Here is a 22745-nt window from a genome sequence, read left to right on the forward strand (position 1 = left end):
TTGTCAAGGGGTGCGGGCTTCTCTCTAGTTGTGGTGCACGGGCTCCAGGGCGCACGGGGTCCAGAGTACGTGGGCTCTGTAGTTTGCGGTTCTCAGGCTCTCTGGTTGAGGGGCATGAGCTCAGTAGTTGTGCTCGGGCTTAGTTGCTTCACGGCATGTGGGATCTTAGTTCCCCAACCAGGGATCAAACCCGTGTCCCCTTCGTTGGAACGTGGATTCTTTACCACTGGACCACCAGGGAAGTCCCTAAATTTTTATTCTTATAATTTATCTGTAGGTTATTAGTGGGGCAGGTTCTTTCATGTAAATAAATATATCATCTGGAAATTCCAGTTTTGATACTTTACAATTTTTATAACTTGCGTTTCTTTTCAGAACTCACTCATTTCTGATACAAGGTTGAGTAGAAGTGTTAGTAGTAGGAATCTTTCTCTTGTTACTTGTCTTACAGACTTTATCACCAGTAAATATGATGTTTGATGCAGGTTTTGGGTTTTTTTTTGTAGATATTCTTTATCAGGATTAAGAAATTATTCATAATGCTACCTATTTAAATATATTAAATATTTATATTTAAAAATAATATTTAAATATTCTTAAATATTTTTTAGCACCTTTTTTCATCCGTAAGATTGTTGACTGTGTGCCTTTTCATCTTATTTGTCACCCTTGCTTTAAATTTATTTTTTGTTTTATAGTCATCAATTTATACTCTTTAAGTTATTGATATTTCCTTTTATTCCTTAGGGTTTGTTTTACTGTTCTTTAGTCTTAAGTGTTTTTAATTTTCCAAACTTATGAGGCTTTTCTAATTATCTTCATATTGCTGACTTCTCACATATTCTGCTGTAGGTAGAGAATGTGATCAGTATGATATCAATTATTTGTTTACTTACTTGAACAAAATGCATATTGACCAGTTGGCAGGTGTATTGCTCTGTTTCCATTAGATCAAGTTCGTTAATCTTGTCTATGTCTTCTATACCCACATATTTATCATTATTTTTCACATTTTTACCATTATTTTGTTTAGATTTCGACTCTAATGTATCTTCTTTTATTTATTTAATCATTTTATACATGCTTATGTTTAATATGTGATAAATCCAGCAGCTGAAAGTTGCCACAGATCATTCTCATGTCTTTTGCTTCTTCTGGTTCTCACTTATGATACCTTGATTCCTTGTAGGTGTGTAACTTACCATTTTATGTTTCTTAGAAATCTGTGTGACTTCTTTGAGGACTAGATGAAAAGACATTTTTCCCAAGGGGATTTGTGTTTGCTTTTGCCAGTGCCTAAGACACTACCAATCCAGGAGGTTGTTTTTTTTTCCTTCCTTCCCTTCTTTCTTTATAGTATCATTTTCCTTCTACTTGAAGGACTTTAAATTTTTTTAAAGCTTTTTAAGTTATGTGTAACATAGACAACATTAAAATCATTAAATTTTTATTTAAGAATTTTGCGTTTTGTGATTCCTTTCACTGCCTGTCACCTTACCTTAGTTCCTCGAAAGTTTGAGTCATGATCTTCAAGATAGCCCCTTTAAAAAGAAAGTTGGGCTTCCCTGGTGGCGCAGTGGTTGTGCCCCGGTCCGGGAAGATCCCACATGCCGCGGAGCGGTGGGCCCGTGAGCCATGGCTGCTGAGCCTGTGCGTCCGGAGCCTGTGCTCCGCGACGGGAGAGGCCACAACAGTGAGAGGCCCGCGTACTGCAAAAAAATAAAAAAATAAAAATAAAAAAAGAAAGTTTACCTAACCCACAATTGTCATGTCAATCCACAGTTCTTTTTTTTTTTTTTGGCCGTGCTGCGTGGCACGTGGGATCCCAGTTCCCCAGCCGGGGATCAAACCTGCGCCCCCCGCAGTGGAAGCATGGAGTCTTAACCACTGGACCGCCAGGGAAGTCCCAGTCCACAGTTCTTTTAGTTGAGCTTCTTTTATCTCTGCTTGAATATGGGCATACTGATGACATACTTCAAAAATTTCCCACCTATAATCTTTAGGATCTAGTTTCTTCAAGCACTTTACTTTAGGGCCACTTTTAGGGTTAGAGTAGATGAATCTACCTGGTTCTCAATTTCACATGCCCTCTAAACATAAGTTCAAGTCATATTCACCCTAAACTATCACATCCTAGAATAGGACAGGTCTTTGGGATATTCCAATACCTAAGATAAAAAAATATGATAGTGTGTGACATTTGTTTCTCCAGAGCAATTCAGTTTTTCCACAGGTAGAGAGGTAGGGTAGAGGGGTGGTTCTTAAGTCTGACTGACAGTGTTCTGTAAGCAGGTTAAGGAAAGAAAACGGAGGATCCCACAGCTCAGAATGTAGGTCTTCACCACTCAGTTTTCAAGCCCATGCCTCACCCTCACCTATGCTTCGGCTAACTTCTAAAATTTGGAGTCTATCCACTTGGGTTTTTGTGGAGATTAAATCTTTATTATCTTACTGGGGTTGCAGGGACTGGGTATTCTTCATGATAACTGTGATAGAGAAATATTTTCAATCTAATGAGAGTCCATAGGCCCTACCCTTCTGTGCCTCAATTTGAGGTAAAAGTACATCTTATAGGGGTTTTGTTATGATTAAGTGAGGTAATATATATAAAGTGCTTTGAGTAATACCTATCATTTGGTAAACCCTCAACACATATTAGTGCTTATTTGTACCAGGCCCACTGTGTTAGGCTGCTCTAGTAGTACACTGTTCTCAAGGAGTGCATATTCCCATGGACTACAGTGCAACCCAGTGGCTCTAAGTAGTATAATTCTTCTAGTGGGATTTTTTGATAGAAAAGAGATGTGTGTTGTCTCATCATATTAAACTGTTAAGTCTGAAATACTCATGAAATAACTTTTTTTATAAAGGTAATCTAACTTGAGAAAAAGTTTGGGAAATAGAAAAAAAAAATTTTCATCTCCAAATCCTTATTTGGTACTTCTCATGGCATGGCATTCTAACCACTGAAGGTGTCTGTTAGTCTATTAGGTATTTTGGAAGTGGTTGTCAATTTCAGTGGAAAAAGGCATAAAACAACTTTATTCATATGTTTCAGAAATGCAAAAATTAACATTAATTTTTGACATAATTCCATTAATTTTTAAAATAATTGTTATGCTCATAAAATTTTCACATGTACTGTAAGCACTGCAGTGATGGGTTACTGTCAAATAACGCTCAAGTAACAGCATGTGTGGAGTAAGAGGAGGACACGTTCATGTTATGGGCCTACTCAGTGCCAGGCACTGTTCCAGATTCTGTGGAGACAGAAGTGAACAAAGAGACGAAATAAATAAATAAATTCTGTTCTCGTGGAGCTGATGTTTTAGAGTATATGAGGACATTAAACAAAATAAATAAAATGCATTGTGTATTATATTTTGATACATGCTATGGAGGAAAAATTAAAACAGGAAAGGGGATAGAGAGTGCCTAAGGGGTTGGGGAAAAGGACAGTATACTTTTAAATAGAATAAACAGTGAAGTCCTCACTAGGATGGCTCAATATATGAGTATGGTGAGGTGAAGCCATGTAGATACCTAAAAAGAAAGCATTCTTGAATGGTACAAGAAGTACAAAGGTCTGAAGACAGGAGTATGCCTTTTGTGTTTGAGGAATAGCAAGGGGAGTGGGGCAGTCGGGTAAGAACACAATAAGAGAAGGGGGAAATGGTAGGAGATTGCAGGTAATGAAGGGTAAGTTCACTAAGGCCTGGAGGCCAGAGTAATGGTGCAGGAGCATTGTAAATGTGTTTTCTTCTTTACTTCTTTTGATTTGTGATGTTCTTTATTCTGAGCATCAAATGGATAAAGTACATAAGGGTATAAATGTAAATATATTTAGCGCATTACACTGTAGATGCTCACTGAATAATGTTTACTGAATTAATTTATATGGCAAGATGTTTAGAAGTATTTTAAAAGTCCTGTGTTCCCTTGCTAAAGGAATACTTTTTATTTTTAATTGCGTCATATAACATAATTTAGGATTCTGATACTTCACTATATGTAATTTACTGTTTTAAAACATTTGCCACCTCCAATAATATTTGTTATTGAGTAGATGTTATCTTTAAATAACTTAAATGAGCATCTATTTTTATTAGCTTTAGTAGTCATAATAATCAGAGTCTAGTTTCCTCTGAATCAGTAATTTACTTTTTATATTATAAAGTGAGGATTCACATTCTCATAAAAGTCACAGTTTAAGTCCTGTATTTAGATTTATTTCTTTAAAAGTCTATGATTTTTTTATCATCTAGTTTGATTAAAGTTATTTTAGTTGAGGGGGTCCTTATTTGCTTTTATCAGAGGGGAACACTTTTAAAAAATTAGTTTCCTCCCAAGGAATATACTATTTTTTTTTTTTTTTTTTGGCCATGCTGCACAGCTTGCAAGATCTTAGTTCCCTGACCAGGGATCAAACCCCGGCCCCCAGCAGAAGTACGGAGTCCTAACCGCTGGACTTGACAGGAAATTCCCCTAAGGATATCCGTATACCGAAAGTTATCCCTGGGTTTTGAAAAGCTCATTGGCCCACTTTTAGGAATTTAAATATCAATACATCCAAATAGTCCAGCTGTCATTTTGCTGGCTGATGGTATTAATGTTAATGCGTATGAGAGCCTTAGATTTAATGTTGAGTGCTTAGGAGAGCAAGAAAGTATTCAAGGGGCAGATAGGCAGAGTATTTTAACATATTGTCTTGCACGTTTTTATGATGGCCAGGTGAGCCCTATCCTCATTTTCTGTGTGCAAGTTTATAGAAAGCTCTACTTGTGCGCTTCACCCCCCACCCTCTTTGTTTTGATTAGCACTTTGAATCAGTCTGAGGTGAATCTGGGGTTGGGGAATGATGAAGAGGTGAACAGGGAGTCATAATGTTGAAACTGGACATTCAGATCTTTATAGCATGATTTCCTTATTTTTCAAAGAGCGGAAGAATCCCATCGTTTATCATGTTCTGGTTGGACTCCTTTCTTATCGTTTGCTGGAGTTTGAACTTCAGAGCTATGGTGTCAACCCTGCTGTAGTATCTCAGGGGCGCTCCTAGTGTGGGGCTGGTGCCATGGCTCACCCTCCAACCTTTCCTTCTTCACTTCAGCCTCCAGCCCTGAGCTTTCCAATCCCCAGAGTAGCCAATGTTGAAAGAAATTGCACAGGTAAGTAGGTGGTGGGAAAGACCGGGGGAAAAATGGTGCTGTCATCAGTATTTTAAGGGTGGATGTTGGGCCATTTTGTCAGTGAGTCATTTTGTTAGTTTAAAAATATAGTGTTTCTTATAAATTATTTTTTCATAAAATTATCTCATAAATTATTAAAGTCCTAGTGTTCTAAGAAATAATTTCATTTCTTATTAGTTAGATGTGAAAGAGGGAAAACCTTAAACTGAATAAACCATTAATGTTGTAATACAAAGGAAGTTTGTTAGATTTTTTTAAAACTTCATATTCTCCACAGAGTATAGCAGGACCAGAAAACTCATGTTCAGAAAAGAAGCTAAGAGAAAAAGTCAGGGAAAGCATAAATCCATAGACTAAAAATTTTGCTACGTTTAACTTGGTATCAGAAGGAGGCATATTTTAGTTTCCTTCCACTAGCTTTAGACATGCTGTTCTTCCCTTTCCCAAAGTTTCAGGCAAGTAGCTATATTTTTAAAATTTGAAAGAATAGAAACTTCAAACATCTTTTTCCTTGAAATCTAGACAGGAAGACTGGAACATTTCTACCCATCTCTAGATTTGAGGTTAACAAAGATAAGTATAGAAGCAGTGAAGGCACAATATCTGGTACAAAGTTCAGCAAACATTTGTTGAGTGAACAAGCTCACCCAAATTGTGTGTGTGTGTGTGTGTAAAATGCTAACACTCCTGTCATTTTCTGCTTGTGTTCCTTGTATCCGAAATCATGATCTAACAATACAGATTTTTTTTTCTTAATGCAGAATTTTTAGAAATAGTTGTATAGCAGTGTAGCCCTGGGTCTGCACTACTTTGCTCACAAATAAATGCTATCATTTTAGGTTCTTCTCAGAAAGGCTTCAAAAATTGTTTCTTGGGCTTCCCTGGTGGCGCAGTGGTTGAGAGTCCGCCTGCCGATGCTGGGGCCGCGGGTTCGTGCCCTAGCCCGGGAGGATCCCATGTGCCACGGAGCAGCTGGGCCCGTGAGCCGTGGCCGCTGAGCCTGTGCGTCCGGAGCCTGTGCTCCGCGACGGGAGAGGCCACAGCAGTGAGGGGCCCGTGTACCGCAAAAAAAAAAAAAATTTGTTTCTTTAGTTCTCCCAGATCTATCCCATGTAATTCTTATTCACATTATTTCTAGATTCTTTTGCACATAACAAGACATTCAAAATTATACCCAGGAAAAATAGAATATAGCCTGTGATGGCTAACATTTCTTCAGAGAAAGTATGTCAGGATTAAAGAGATTGGGGCACCAAATATTTGGCATTTCAAGTCTCAAAGCAGGGCCTCAAAATACAGAATCCTCAGCAGTTTCTCTCTACTTTCCTCTAAGTTCGAGCATTTCTTAAATTTATTGGGAGGCTTGTAGAAATCCATATCCCCCAGCAAAGCAGACCATCCATCAGTTTCTTATGGATTCCCGCCCTCTCTCCTCTGCATTAGGGAGCGCTCCCCACGCCCACCTCTGACACTGGCGTAAGATAGTCAACCTCATTAAAAACATTTCCTTCATACTTAGAGGATTTGTTTTATATTCTAAACTTATGGGCTTTCTACTGTTATATGTTCTTCCACTTGTAATTTATAAATTTATATCTTAATATTTAAGGATAAAATATTGCTTATTTTAGTTTTAGGCCCTATTGTGTGAGTTCTCAAATCTAACTTATTGGTCATAAGGCATACCATTTATAGTTGGTTCTTCAGTTAATATATGATGGTGTGCTTTTTTTACGGTTGGCACTTTTTGAGTTATTAGTGTTTTGATTTTAGGATGATGCACGTGTCTTTTAAAGCTTGTATGTTGGTGGTTATAAGTTTGAATCTGTATGAGGCATATTGATACAGGCAACTTTTAAGAATTTGAAAAACCACAAAATCTGTTTCTTCAAGTTGAAGCATGCACAACATATTCTCCCTAGATCAAAGTCAGACTGATCAGGAGCGCTGATAGGCCTTTTGGTAATACTCTTTAGAGGGTTTGTAGATTTGGTGGGGGCACACCCTAAGGTATGGTGTACATGGTTTTGGGAATGTCATCTCAGTAAAGCAGCTTCAGGTACCAGATTTCAGTAAACAGTTTTTGGATTAGGAAGAGTGATGTGTTTTCATCGCTCTCCTGGCATGCCCTCTCTATCTTTTTATCAAATGTGAGCTACCCTGTTTTGTGGGGGATGATATCTCTTATGAAGTATTCCTGTAACCCCTGTACAGAACTCTGTGCCAAAATATTTAACTACTCTCCAAAATAATGATTGTTGATATGTTCCTATAAGCCCCTAGTTTCCTGCTGAATCACATTTCCAGTCAGTTTCCTTTGCATCTACCTGTTAACTGCCTTTTCAGTATTCATTAAGCCTTTTATTGCTCATTTATCAGGCAGTCTGCATTTACTAAAACTATGAAATGAATTGCTTTTATTTCCGTATCAATTTAAGTTGATGAATTTAGAAATTATCAATTTAAAATTTATCTAAATCTTCACTTTTTTTAGATCCATCCTAAGTAGATTAGTAAACTATTCATTATACATTTATTTATATTATATCAAGCCACAGTATTCTAGAACTAGTAGGACTTCAAGAGTAGTATGTTTTTTAATAGGAGGAAAGATCATTCTTTTCCTAAAGACTTCCAGGTATTAAATTCTTTGTTCTTTGAGGAGCTAGATTTTTTTTCTAATGTAAGTGCCTTTCTCTCCTTTATTTAATCCCATTTCTTTTCTTTTCTTTCTTTCTTTTTTTTTAGTGTTTTCCAGAACGAAATAAAATTAGGATTATTTATAACAGTTGTGAAGTAGGATTGGTAGCTCAGAATCCTATTACCAAAAAATACCACTAAAACAAATTCCTTGGGTTATAAATATTTCTAGGTGGTAGTATATCATATTTGATATAGGTGTACAGTATTCTAGTTCCATAGATTTTGGGCAGTGTCTCAGTAGATTTGACCTATCAGCTTTTCCCTCTACAAGCCAGTAATAAAGATAACCAGATTATCTTCAGATATTATGGCTTCTCGTGATTGGTTTCAATTTTGATTGACTACATCTTGATAAAGGCAGATAAATGTTAATGGAAATTGACTGTGATTTTTATTAGTTTTCTGCCTGCTTTATAAACAACAGAGAACTTGTGTGTATATGTATGGGTGTGAAGTGTTTGCTGATAGTGAATATGAAATTGGGAGGGAAAAGTAAGAAGTCAAATTTTGTATTCAGCAATCAGAGTGAAATAGTAAAATCTCCATTAGGGAAACAGTAGTAAAAGAGCAGTCCTGTCACCCGCAACCCCCACCTACATTTGGTTCTCTTTACCCTTTATAGTACAAGGTGGATGCATACTCTGTTCCTAAAGATGAAAAGTTGCTGGCTATAGAAAAGTCTTCGTACTTCAGTGTTGTGAAAGAGTTGATTTTATGATGGGACACGTGTATCAGCATGTTAACAGTAAAACTCCTGGCTACTTTAGAAATAGAATCACAAGAAAAAGTTGCCATCAGGGATTTGGTCTTGTTTTAACCCAATTGGTAAACATATTCTACTCATTTAATGCTACAGTGTCTATTTCAGTAGCTTACAATAAAAATTTAGAGTTTTGTAATAACCATTCTAATTCCTTGAGTGATTAAATTATGTTCACTGTATTTTGAAAGTAAAAATATTAGTTAATTTGGAATATGGAAATAGTAATTACTTTTTAATTGGTGTAGTGGTGGTGTTCTTTCTTTTAAGCATAATTTTATTCTAAAATTAATGTTGCTTTCTCTAAAATAGATATGATCAGTCTGGTAGAGACTAGCTTTTGTTTCACATACCTCTGTCCAGGCAGTTCATTCTCATTCTTCCGCTAAAGAGATCTTTTTTTGACATGCACAAATATTTGATGTGGCACCCTCTGCTTACCATTGTTTACTGCAAAGTAAGCCCCGCACCCATTTTTGCCCTTTAGTGCTTCTCCCGTCATGAAGCTTACAGTTTGGGGAGAATACAAACATTAAACTATTAGTTGTATCTCTCAGAGTCAGTGTAATATCGTGGTTAAAAGGGGGGACTCCAACAGATTGTCTGGGATCATATCCCGTCTCTGTCAATTATCAGATGTGGAATCTTGGGCACATCAGATATGTGACCTTGGGCAAGTTACCCAACTTCTCCAGCTCTCAGTTTTCTCATCTAAAAATGAAGACTAAATAAGTAAATACATGAGGATTACATACATGTTTATATAGTTATTACTAAGTAAATTATGAAGATTATATAAATACATTTTGAAACATTTGGAGTATATTGCCTGGTATAGTAAGTGGTCAATAAAAGTTATTTCTTATTATTGTATAATTATAGTTATGATAAAGTATTTTCAATGACTGCAAGCCAGGGGTCCTGATTCAGTATGAAAGTTTGAAAGAGTGGGAGAAAGAGCATTCTAAGTAGAGGTATCAGCCTATGCAAAGGTCTGGAGGCGGAAGAGAACTTGTGTTTGAGTAACTGAAGGTGTGGCAGTAGTCTAGTGGTGGCAGGGGACCTGTGGAGACAGTTAAGGTCAGAGAGGTTACATAGGGCCTTAATAAGCCTTATTACTGATTTGGAAAGCTGTTGAGGCATTTCAGTCAGCAGGGCCATGACTGTTAAATTTTTATTTTAAAAATTTACTTGGCTGATGTGGGAGAGTAAATTTGAGGGGAATGAGAATGGATTAATAAAGACCTGCTTGAAGGATATTGGAAATGCTTGTTCTCAGAAATGACAGAGATGGAAAGATATGGATGATTTCAATAAATATTTAGAGTTAATCTGCTCAGCTTGAGTTTTAATTGTTGAAGATGTCAGGGGTTACAGATGGCATTTTCCAGAGATTATCATGTACAGGAACAACTGTGAATAACCCAAACTAAGCTGAGGCATAAGGTTGTTGTTGGATTTTGAGATAATTACTGCTGCAAAATTATGTTAAGGTCGTGATCTCAGGAATATTGGTCTGCATCCTTTAGGGGAAATTAACAAGAGATACGAGAGTAGGAAAGTGTCAAAGTCATTGTAGTGGTTATGAATATGACATCATAGTAAAGTGTTAGTTGAGGGAAGTCTTCACCTAGATTTTTGTACCTGGCTTTCCCATCTGTATCCTTGCCCTCTTAACCTGGCATTGAAATTTAGCCTATTTTTCCTTACCACCTATCCTTACCACCTATCATTGTCCTTCCAGACATCCTCCTTGTTGGCTGTATTAAAAGTTTTGTGTTTCTGAACTTATGCCTGCTGTTTCTTATGCCAAAGTTTGCTTCATCTCCCACCCTACACTCTTCTCCTTTTTTTTAAATAAAAAAATTTTTTAACAAATTTAAATATTTGTTCAAATATTACTTTATAAGACCTTTCAGTTGTTTCCCTCAGATAGAGTTAGATATTCCCTTATTTGTGTTCCCAAAACACCTGTACAGATTTTCATACTGTAATTGTTTATTTACAGGTGTTTCTCCTAACTAGGCTGTGAGATTGTTCAAGACTTGGGGCTGTTACTCAGCTTTTGTGTTCATTAGCACAGTTTTTGGCATAATTCATATAGGAAGCCCTCAGCATGTTCACTGAAATGTGAAGGGAGATCAGTCAGAGGGCTAAAAAAAATCTAGTCCATAGCTTAAACTAAGAAGGTGATAGGTAGAATGGCAAAAAACAAATGTGAAAGCCACTGTGAAGAAAGGTTAGAATGTGATGATAATGCAGAACAGAACAGGAGAAAGTAACTCGGAAAGTCAGTTTTAAATATTACTGATTTCATTTATTAAAATGCACTTCTCATACAGAAATGTCTAGCAGCACTTTAAAATATGCTGCTGGAACGTTAAGACTGGAGATAGATTTCAAAATCAAACTATATTTGTTTGCTATCAGGAAAAGGACCACTCTGCTATGGGATGTGTTTCTGTTCCCTGGGAATAGGATTCCATGCCTGAGCCAGCATGCCACATGATAGACAATAAATGATTTTAGAGTAAGTTCCTCTCCAGAGGTCTTGCTGAAGGAAAATTGTGCAAGATTATATACCGCCCATCCTGCCTTGGATATGATCTATTTTTCACCCTTTCCTATCTGTCTACCTATCTATCTACTTATTTATCTATCTATCTAAATTTATTTTTGAAGTTTCACTTGTAAAGTGTCCTATTTTGTTTCTGTGACCATTTAAAAAGCTCCAGGCCTTGCCTCTTATTCTTTCCCTTTTGTAATTACCGTTCATCCCACCTGGATCAGGGACCACTTTACCCATCTTTGAAGTTGTTGGTTAAGATTATCTCAAGTTTGAGGTTTTATGAATTCTCTGTGAGTATTCTGAGTTACTGCATTTGGCTTTGAAATATTATATTTATATATTAAGAATGTTAGACCTTAGGAACTCATAGCCAGTCCTAATTAAGTAATGAAGGTGTTTACTGGGAACAGCCAGCCAACTTAGTGCTTCCATTCTGCTTGTCAGTTTAATTCCTCTCTACTACATTTTGAGGCCAACTCTTTTTTTGGGGGCAGGGGGGGTTGTCAGGCTAATAGAATTAGTGTAAGCTAACGTGTGTGTGTGTGTGTGTGTATCCTGATTAGTTCTTATGGAATCAAAGCAAATGTAAAATGTCTTAGTTACATGTTTTAGATCTGTATTCAAAAAAGACTTAAGAAACATTGCTTTTGGTACAATATATTTCATGTATTTTTCTTGGTGAAATCTCAGTTTTTACTTCTCCTTTGTTAAAACGTGATACGAGAGTTGAGAGAGAAGGTGGTCAGTTAACAGAATTGATATAAGCCCTTTGTATGTTTGCTTGAAGAAAGCTGACAAATTGTATATACCAAATATCTGAACAAATTTTATATGTAATGTAGAATGAAGTATGATTTTGTTTTTAAATTAGTATTTTAAATTTCTATTTATCAAATTGACTTTAATATATGTGATATAACCAGTAATTTTAATATATTTCAGTACAGTGTTGACATATCCCCTACCACTACCACTGTAGTCTGAGCCACCATCATCTCTCACCAACCTGTTTCCCTACTTCCACTCTTGTCCCCTCTTTTGTCCATTCCTTACAGAGTAGCTACGCTCATATTAAATATATACATAAATAAAATATGCCAAATTATGTCACTTAAACTGCCCACAGATCCTCTCTCTCTCTTTTTTTTTTTTTTTTTTTTTTGACTGCATCATGCAGCTTGTGGGATCTTAGTTCCCCTACCAGGTGTTGAACCTGGGCCCATGGCAGTGAAAGCACCGAGTCCTAACCACTGGACCACCAGGGAATTCCCACAAATCCTCTCTTGACTTCTCATTTCACATAGAATAAAATCCAGAGTTCCCCAGGCCTGCAAGACACATGATCTGCTCACACTAGTATCTCTGACTTCAGTTCCTACCATCTTCCACTGAATTCATTCTGTTTGAGCCGCACCACTGAGGACCTTGTTCACTTTTGCACTCACTGCTCTTCCTGTCTTTAGCTAGTTAGTTCCTTTACTTCTCTGCTTCATTGTTACTTTCCTAGTTTCACCCTTCCTGGCTAGTCTAAAATACTTTTCTACTCCATTCCATCATTCTATATGGAATACAGGACACACCCTTTAAAATTAAATAAAACTATCTTTTTTTTTTTTTTTTGACTGAGTTGGGTCTTTGTTGCTGTGCGCTGGCTTTCTCTAGCTGCAGCGAGCGGGGGCTACTCTTCCTTGTGGTGTGTGGGCTTCTCTTTGCAGTGGCTTCTCTTGTTGCAGAGCATGGGCTCTAGGCGCACGGGCTGTAGGCATGTGGACTCAGTAGTTGTGGCTCGCGGGCTCTAGAACGCAGTCTCAGTAGTTGTGGCACAGGGCTTAGTTGCTCCACGGCATGTGGGATCTTCCCGGACCAGGGCTCAAACCCGTGTCCCCTGCATTGGCAGGTAGATTCTTAACCACTGCGTCACCAGAGAAGCCCAAAATTAGCTTTTTTGTAAAACTTACTATGTTGTCCTCCTTTTTCTTTCTGATTTTGCCATGGATCAGAGAATTCTTTGTTTCATACCAGTACCCATCCCTGGGACTGGGGCTTGCATTTAAATGAAGGCAGAGTATTACACTCTAACCTCTTTTTTTTTTTTTTTTTTTTTTTTGCTGAAGCCATGTAAAAATAATTAGTATTTTCAGTGTTGTGTAATTTGGGTCGAAGCACACAAAACAAAAATGAAATTCTACATGTTTGTGTTTTCTCTCCCTCCCTCTGGCACACACACAGTGAGTCTGGGAAAATTTGGTATTGATGAAAGAGAACATTTCTGTTTTCCTCTGTCTGAGGCATTTCACGTGTTTAGTTTTGCTTTCAAAACAGTAAAACCTCTTTGCACAATATTAGAATGAAGTTTTTTTATTCAGTACAATTAATTTCAATTTTAGGATTCTAAGAGTCTGTAATTGGTTTTGATGATGAATGTTATATCACAGTTGTTAAGAGTTCACTTTGTATCCATTTGACTTATGTACGTAAAATTTGATGAGAGATATCTTGGTACGCTCCTGAAATTTTAGTGAATTCTGCAAGTTTCATGCCATTTTCCTGTGTTTATCCTTTTTTAGAATTAGAGCTCAGTAGTAATTGTCCTTTAAAGAGAATTAAATGTATCCTTAACTTTTACAAAACAAACCTTTAAAATCTCATGTGTAAAGAGTCTTAATTTGCAGACTCTAAAGTGCTTTTTTCCACTGTTACTTGTCTGAAATAAAACTCACTAAAAAACCTCTCTTTCCTATTAGGGACTACTTAGAGGGGGTTAGAGGCTAGGCATGAGGGATCCTACCTAGTCCCTAAAATTACATTCAGAGTTATAGAAGCCCTTGCCTGAGATTCACCAGGGAGTCCACTGCCCAAAGAAGATAAAGTATGTTCTAACAAATTAATAGATCCTTGAAAATATCTTTCTGTATTTCACACCTGAAGAGATATATAGCCTAAAAACATACAGCAAAGCAGTGGTTAAGTTGTCTTCAGACTGGTATTCATATTTAACTGAATAGCTTTTTCTCAGACTTCAACAGGAAGAATACTTAAATATTTGAGTTTCTTACAGATTTAACAAGGAACTTAAAATATAAAGCAATTATTAAGTAACATAGGTGTTTTCAACAAACTTGCACATCAAATTTAGCCTTAAAATCTGCATTATACCAATTCACCATGTCTACTGATTAACAGCAGTAACTACAGTGTTTCATTTTGAAATGAGAAGTAAAAGAAAGTTCCTTTTTTCTTACAGTGGAAGAAAATACCCTTATTCATAATGAGTGTACCAGACAGATGTCAAATTTGATGAGTTTTTCCCTATTTTTTTTGTGAAAAAATATAGTCACTGTGTATTCTAGTCTTTACAAGTCTATCATGACATTTCAGTTTACTTTGAACTACAGAGTACTATTAGGGATAAGACACATTGACCTTAATTAAATAACCTGTCAATTGATAGTTTTGGAAGCTTTATACAGGTCACCTTATGGAAAAAATAAAATAAAATAAAAATTAGCACAGATTTAGTAATTATCTTGATGAGGGCTCAAAATTACTCATGTTGGATATGGTAAAGACTTAAAAAGCAAAAGAGTAAGCAGGTTATGTAGTAGAGATCATAAATTTATACCAGGATGATGAGTGAAAAAATTATCCTACTATTACATGAGTGAGAGCTTGTGGCTTGAGATAAGATTTCCAGTGTGCCATTATACATGGACTCAAAAAGTGCTATATCTCAGTAAACTTAGATTGTAAGTGAAGATGATATGCTCTGGAAAACATAATTTAAAAAGTAGGTATAACAATGACAAAGACACTAATGTTGAAGATGCATGTGAAAATTTTGAATAATTAAACCCAAGCTTAATTTTTAAAAAATCTTTGTATGGGAAAATTATATTGGGTTGCCAATTTTCAAGAATAAGTAATATTTTTTCTTTTAAAATAATTGGAATCATTGCATGTGACAGACTTTAAGTTTCTCCTCTTGATTTCAGGGCCTGAAAGTAAACATTTACTACTACATTGTTATGACTTTCTCACCTGTATCATTAATTCTTAGTTGATCTGTTTCTTTATCTTAGCAATGCTCCCTTCATTTTATGTTTTCCACATAGGAGTAAGATAAAGCCTGACATTTTCCAAAACATTATTCTTGATAAAAGTAATATTTTTGTTTAGGTGACAAACAGCATGTTTGGTGCTTCAAGAAAGAAGTTTGTAGAGGGGGTCGACAGTGACTACCATGATGAAAACATGTACTACAGCCAGTCTTCTATGTTTCCGCATCGGTCAGAAAAAGATGTAAGTTAACCCGTTAAGCTGTGTTTACTCAATAGTATATGTCTGTCTCTTTCTGATTCCTGAAAAGCAGTATATGAACTGTAGAGTACCACCTTTGGTTGAGTGACTGTGTTTTAGGCATAGTGCTAGGCCCTGGGGATACAAAGATGATGAGCTTTCTTAAATTCTTATTGGAGACAAAATACTGTATGATTCTCAAGTTGAGATATGGTAATACTGTGGTAGGAAGTACTCAAAAGACATGGGGTAAACAAGGTATTACTTCTAGAACATCGATTGTTTTTTTAATTTGTGAAATAACTTGTTTTTATATTAAAACAACACTTTTATAAAGAGCAGAAAGCTGATTTGTACAGATTTAAAGATATAATGTCAGGCTGCAATGAAACCTTTCCTTTGCTTTCTGATATTCTGGTTATAATCCTAGACCTCAGATAGGCAGACCATCTCTCCTCTGTTAGCTATAGGTATGCTACAATAGAAAAGTTTTGAAGAACTGTATTCAAAAACATGGAAGATGATATATTATAGAAGTATGAGTTAAATGCTTTGGAAGGTTAGTAGTTCAGTAATCCCTTTTGGAATGAAAGGATTTAGAACACAGCCAAGTCATAATTAGCAAATAGATAAAATATTTTAAAATAAATTCCATTGTTGTTTTCAAATTCTGGTAAGCTACTTTAAATTATACGCTATATACTGTAGTCAAACCAGTTGCATTCTTGTACTTTGTACCTGCCCAACTTTTTTTCCCCTTTCAAACTTTTATAAATTTGCTATTCCTAATTTCCCTGTCTATACAGCAATTTACTCTAGATATTAATCTAATGAGATTCTTTCTGATGTTTTAAAACACTTCTAAAATTCTAAGTTTTGTAACAAATGCCATCATTTTTCATTAAAGTTGATCATTAGTAAATTACTTCCTGTGTCTTAGAATTTCACACATAGGCTTACTCAAGGTTTAAGTTAGAATTTTGGTGGGGTTTTGTTTTGTTTTGTTTTCCTGTTTTGGTGTTATTCCCCTTCCCCCCCCCCCCCCCCCGCTCCCCAGTACGCGGGCCCCTCACTGCTGTGGCCTGGCCCGTCGCGGAGCACAGGCTCTGGACGCGCAGGCCCAGCGACCATGGCCCACGGGCCCAGCCGCTCCGCGGCACGCGGGATCCTCCCGGACCGGGGCACAAACCCGTGCCCCCTGCATCGCCAGGCAGACTCCCAACTACTGCGCCACCAGGGAAGCTCTCCCCTTTATTTTTATTTGAAAATTGTGTCATTTTGGCAACAAACTATCAAGTGCATTATTAGGACTCTTTTCAAATTTTGTGTTTGGTGGCTTTCTTGTGCAGTTGAATAGCTGACAGAATAATGTCATCTAATTAATTTTCTGTTACCTTACTGCCTTTCTAGCTATTTGCTATTTGATGTAAATTATAACTGAATTATTTTTTACATAAATTTCTAAGTTTAAGTTTTGATGTTATAGTTAAATAATTTGGGATGTCTTTCCGGTAGCATCACTGCAGAAACTAATCTGCATGTGTGTTACTGTGATTGTACAGTGCAAGTTAAGATTGATACAAAAATGGTAGTGGAATATGACTTATTGATGAAAAGCATTCATTCTTATCAGGAAGATACAAAGCCTTCAAACTGAAATTCTTTAAAAAGTATGTGCAGAGAATGAATGACAGAGATGTCTGTCTTCTAGGGAACAGAAATACTGTATTATATGTCAGAATTTTTTAGTCAGAATTATTACATATATACATATGTTGGTTACTATTCCAGATTGTCACAGAAATAACAGAATGATTTGTTTCACAAAACTTTTTTTTAAAATTAATTAATAAGGTAGTAAGACATGGAGATTAAAACAGGACAGATATGGGTTTGGATCTTGGCTTTGCCTATTAGCAAGAACTTCTCCAAGCCTCAGTTTTTTCATCTGAAAATGGGAATAATAATATAGTAGCTACTTATAAATTTCTGTGTTGCTGATACTTTTTTCATTACAAAATAGTAAGGGGTATTGCACAAATTTTAGAAAATATGCGTGGGGTCGGGGAGGGGGAAAATTACCAATAATGCTAGTCGGGAATAATTTACGGGTAAAATTTTGATTCTATATTTCACATATTTTTATTTCAAACTATATTAGTAGTTAAATCTCTGGGCCATATTGACATGTCTTTCACTAGAAAGTTTGCACCAATTTTTACTCTCATCAGCACTCTCTGTGCCCTTGAGAATACCAGCTTTTAAGTTTTTACAGATAGACAAAAGAAACTTACTGTTTTAATGTGCAGTAAAACATTGCTTAATTTACACACACACACACACACACACACACAGGGCAATATGTCTTTTCCGTGTAGATGACCTTTTTTTTTTTTTTGATTCAATCCCTTAATTTATGTGAGAATCAATTATATTATTTATAAATAGCAAACAAATAACACATACCTCAGGATCATTTAATGAACAATTTTACATGTAACCTAAACCATTATATACTATATATGCTAATACAATATATAATATATTGCATACATCTAATAATGTGGGCATATATATTTATAAGAATTTTTAATATACTTAATTTCAACTTAGTAATTAGTATAATTATTATCATCTGTTTTTCCCCTCTTTTTTTAACATCTTTATTGGAGTATAATTGCTTTACAATGGTGTGTTAGTTTCTGCTTTATAACAAAGTGAATCAGTTATACATATACATATGTTCCCATATCTCTTCCCTCTTGCACCTCCCTCCGTCCCACCCTCCCTATCCCACCCCTCCAGGCGGTCACAAAGCACCGAGCTGATCTCCCTGTGCTATGCGGCTGCTTCCCACTAGCTATCTACCTTACGTTTGGTAGTGTATATATGTCCATGCAACTCTCTCGCTTTGTCACAGTTTACCCTTCCCCGTCCCCATATCCTCAAGTCCATTCTCTAGTAGGTCTGTGTCTTTATTCCTGTCTTACCCCTAGGTTCTTCATGACATTTTTTTTTCTTAAATTCCATATATATGTGTTAGCATACGGTATTTGTCTTTCTCTTTCTGACTTCACTCTGTATGACAGACTCTAGGTCCATACACCTCATTACAAATAGCTCAATTTCGTTTCTTTTTATGGCTGAGTAATATTCCATTGCATATATGCATTTTTATTTCTTCCTTTGTGGATTACTGTTTTTGTGCCATTTTCTGTTTCTCTATTGAGCTGATGTCTTGTTTATTTGTTTGTGTTTTCCATATATTAAGGTTAATAACCTCTTGTCATAAGTAGTTTTTCAGTTTTTTGCTTTTAGGTTTTTTTAATACAAAATTATTTATCATTTTTATTGAATTTGACTTATCAGTTTTGTGTGGGTTTTTTGGTTTTAATGTTTTCAGTTTTTGAGATCATACCTAGGAAGACTTTCCCCACCTACTTTCTTCTAGCATTTTTGTGCTTAATTCTACACATATAACTTACATTCATTAGAAGTGTGTTTTGGATTAAGGTGTGAATTTTGTGGTGCCAGATTACCCTCCTCGTGCCACCCCCCCACCCCCATAAGGTTATCTGGTATCCAGTTTTTTTATAGTTTAGATCACAGGTTAGAAGACTTTTCCATAAAGAACCAGATAGTAAATATTTTAGACTTTGTGGGCCAAGAGGCTAAATAAAGAATAATATGTAGGTACTTATATAACCATTTAAAATGTGAAAAATCATTCTTAATTTATGCACCCTACAAATATAAGCAGTGTGCTGGATTTGGCCTGCATTCAGTAAATTGCCCGCCCCTGAGTTAGACCATTCATTTATGGCTAATTGGAATTCTCCCTTATATATATACTAATGTCTGATTTTTTGGGCCTGTTTCTTAACTCTTGTTCTGTATATCATATTGATTCTTTGGAAGAACTACAACATAGTTGAATAGCTGTAGCTTTATAGGCAATTTTCACATCTTAGGTAAGGTCTTTCACATCCTTTACAAAAATGTTTTTGACTGTTGCACATTTATACTGATGTTTACCTTCTTTCAGAAGAGTATGTCTCTCTTCTGTTTCTGTTCTTTATGCCGTTTAAGAAGTAGGGTTTTATGGTTGCCGTTTTCATTACATTTTTCTAATTGGTTTTTACTGATACATGAAATAGTTTGTATGTGTATATATTTATTTTATAACTACCTTACAAAACTCTTTTTATTAGTTTTTGTTGATTGGGAGTATGGGCTCTGGACATTCTATTTTATGAGTTTATATCTCAGTCACATGGTTTACTAGCTGTGTCCTTGGGCAGGTTACTCAGTCTCTGTATGTCTCAGTTTTCTCATCTATAAAATAAGAAAAATAGCACATGTCTAATGGGTGGTGGTTTTAAGGACTGAATGATAACTGTATGCAAAACTTATAGAAGACCAAATAGTAAATATTAAATGTTGCTACTATAATGAATAATAATAACATTATGCCATGGATTCTTTTGGTTTTTTTAGTAGTTATGTATATCATCTGCAGATAATGATTATTTTGTGCTTTATAAGGCTTTTAAAGAGAAAAAATTTAAACATAATAAAATGACTGGGATAATTTTGTATTCTTTTCCTTCCTGGCAACAGTGAGAAAATTATTTTAAATTGTAACTTATGATAAAGGAAAACTGGCCAGTAGTTGAGTGAATCTTTAAGCCAACTATCAAAAAAAAACCCCAAAAGCAAAAAGACCCCCAAAACCTAACCAATTCCTGATTTACCCTAACCATAGAGCATAAAACGTAATTGTTTCTTCATCATATGCATGGTTATAGAAGTATTTGGTAAACTGTTCTTTATAAGATTGTGTGGATTAAATTGCTAAGTATTTCTTTAGAGCTACTTCATTTCAAGAGCTACTTATTTCAAGAGATGCCTGTACATGTATGTGTCTTTCAAAAGAATGCTGAATTTGCTGTTTTTGAGGTATAAAAGTAATATAAATTACAGATATATTACTTAAATGTTTTCACAAGATTAAGTAAATCGTAGGCAGATGTGGGCTTGATTTCTCCCTTTCCCTTTTCCTTTTTTGAATCTTAGCGCTGTCATTTATTAGCTCTGTGGCTTTGGGAAAGTTATATGACCTCTTCTGTGCCTTGGTTTCCTTATCTATACGTAAAGCTTGGATACTGATAGTTCGTGTATCATGTAATTGTGTGATTTTTAATTATTTGTTTTTAATTATAATCTTTTTTTGGAGACTTATAGAAAATGAAAAACATTCATATAAGACACAATAGACAACTCTTTGGGAGCGGTATAATCTAAGCAATTTTAGGGTTTTCTTAAAAACTATCTGTATTTTGATTGCTAACGTATTTTCTAGTCTTTTGAGTCTTTGTTGCACTCATTTGGTGATTCTTAAGCATAATCATTTTAGACACACAAACTTGTGGGAACCTCTTTTCCCTTGTTTTAGTATGTGCTATAAAGACATGAAATGTAGCACCTATCCTTACTTTAAAAAAAAAAAAACTCATGAAACTGATTAGACTACTTCCTTGTTTTGACAAATGGCAACCATTTTCAACTCGTACCTAACTTTCATACTTGTGTTAGCCTACAGCAATTATGGCAACTAGGATTTCTCTCAGGCCAATTTATAATAAATATTTTGTTAAAATCTAGTATAAAATAAGGATACCTTCTATCACCATTATTGTTGTCATCCTCATGATTAGTGTTTAACTACATAGAAAGTCATCCTGGCTGACTCTCTGGCTCATTGAATTTGTTTCTGTCTCAGGACCTTGCGGTTAGTTTTTTCAGATCTTCACATGGTATTCTCTCTCACTACATCCAGGTATCTGTTAATCTATCTTACCCGAGAAGCCTTTCTGATCACTCTTTTCCTAAGTAGCTTGTATATACTATCAGTACTACTACTACTATATCCTAACTTCTTTCTTGCATTTTAACAGTTACAGCAACTATCTCTTCCTGAAGTATGTATTTATTAATTATTTATTCTCCTGTGAACTACACTAGAATTTAAGTTTAACAAAGGCAAGGACCTTGCCTCTCTAGTTCACTGCTGTGTTCTTAGAACTTATTATAAGGTGTAGGAGATAGTGGACTCTTACTGAGTCTTTTTGTTAGAGAAAGGGAAGGAAATGAATCGATGTTGAAAATAACAAAATTAATTATTTGCAGATACAATTGTTTACCTAAAAAACTCAAAAATAACCTTTAAAACTTTTAATTTGAATGTATATAAGTATGTCAAAATTTTATATGGCAACAATAACCTAATAGAGTTAAATGTAAATAAATCAGACTTTAAAGAAATTAGAATTAAATGTCAAACGATTTGAAGGCAGTGTTCTAAAAAATTCATTGCCATTTAAATAATCTTCAAACTCTGTATTTTAAAGATAAAAAGGGAGTTTTTATAATCTCCTATTTATAAAGGGAGTTAAAATGATATACTTAAAAGATACAACAAATTTTGATACATCTACAAAAATAATTAGAAAATTTTTCATCCAGTAATAACAATCATAAAAAATCATAGTCAGAAAATACCATTTTATTCCTCTCATACTAGCAAAGAGGGTTTTTGTTGTTGTTGGTTGGTTTTTTGGTTTTTGTTTTTAAGTGGAAGAGTAGCCATTATCTGTGAGGGAACATTGAAGTAACTGCTGTGGAAGCATAATTAATACAAACTTTGTAGAAAACAGTTTAGCAATGCATATTAAGAGCCTTTAATATACCTTTAAATTTGTGCTTTGGCTCTAACCTAAGATTCACACAATATAATATAGAGATCTTCGTTGCCATACTTTCTTTAGTATGTTCTGAATGTTAAATGTTCTATAGGAATTAATTACATTGACTATTTCAACATATATTACACTTTCTGAAAATGTTATTTTTGAAAACTTAATGTTTTAATCAAAATTACTTGAAATATCTGGTAAACTCATAATTTGTTATTGATTTCTGATTCATAAGCTACCAGGTCCTATGACTTACTATTTTGTTTTTCTGCCTGTTTCCTCTCTTGTCCCTTTCTTCTTTTGGTCTTTTTAATATATTATCTTCTAATAGTCTTTCTTTTTGTTTACTAGATTTCATTCTGACTTCAGTGGTTTCTTATTTTTTTTAACCATACTGTTTTTAATTTTTAAATGTTTTTCAGATTCTGTCTAGATTTAAAACTTTCTTTGTTTTTTTTTCTGTTTGTAGATATGAT

General features: G+C 35.2%; 1 protein-coding gene across 4 annotated transcripts in view; it reads left to right on the forward strand.

The window, feature by feature from the left end:
* The window catches only part of CNOT2 (CCR4-NOT transcription complex subunit 2), a 111503-nt gene that overhangs the window by 50768 nt on the left and 37990 nt on the right, over nucleotides 1–22745 (forward strand). For 3 of the 4 annotated variants that reach the window (XM_029204209.1, XM_029204208.1, XM_029204210.1), the window contains one exon: nucleotides 15395–15517. In XM_029204209.1, the coding sequence (XP_029060042.1) occupies nucleotides 15395–15517 (123 nt within the window). Of the gene's footprint in view, nucleotides 1–5107; nucleotides 5166–15394; nucleotides 15518–22745 lie in introns of all 4 variants that reach the window. The other variant, XM_029204211.1, reaches the window with a different exon arrangement.

Source organism: Monodon monoceros, unplaced genomic scaffold, assembly GCF_005190385.1.
Source record: "Monodon monoceros isolate NGI ecotype Baffin Bay Population unplaced genomic scaffold, NGI_Narwhal_1 Super_Scaffold_6, whole genome shotgun sequence".
Classification (NCBI taxonomy): domain Eukaryota; kingdom Metazoa; phylum Chordata; class Mammalia; order Artiodactyla; family Monodontidae; genus Monodon; species Monodon monoceros.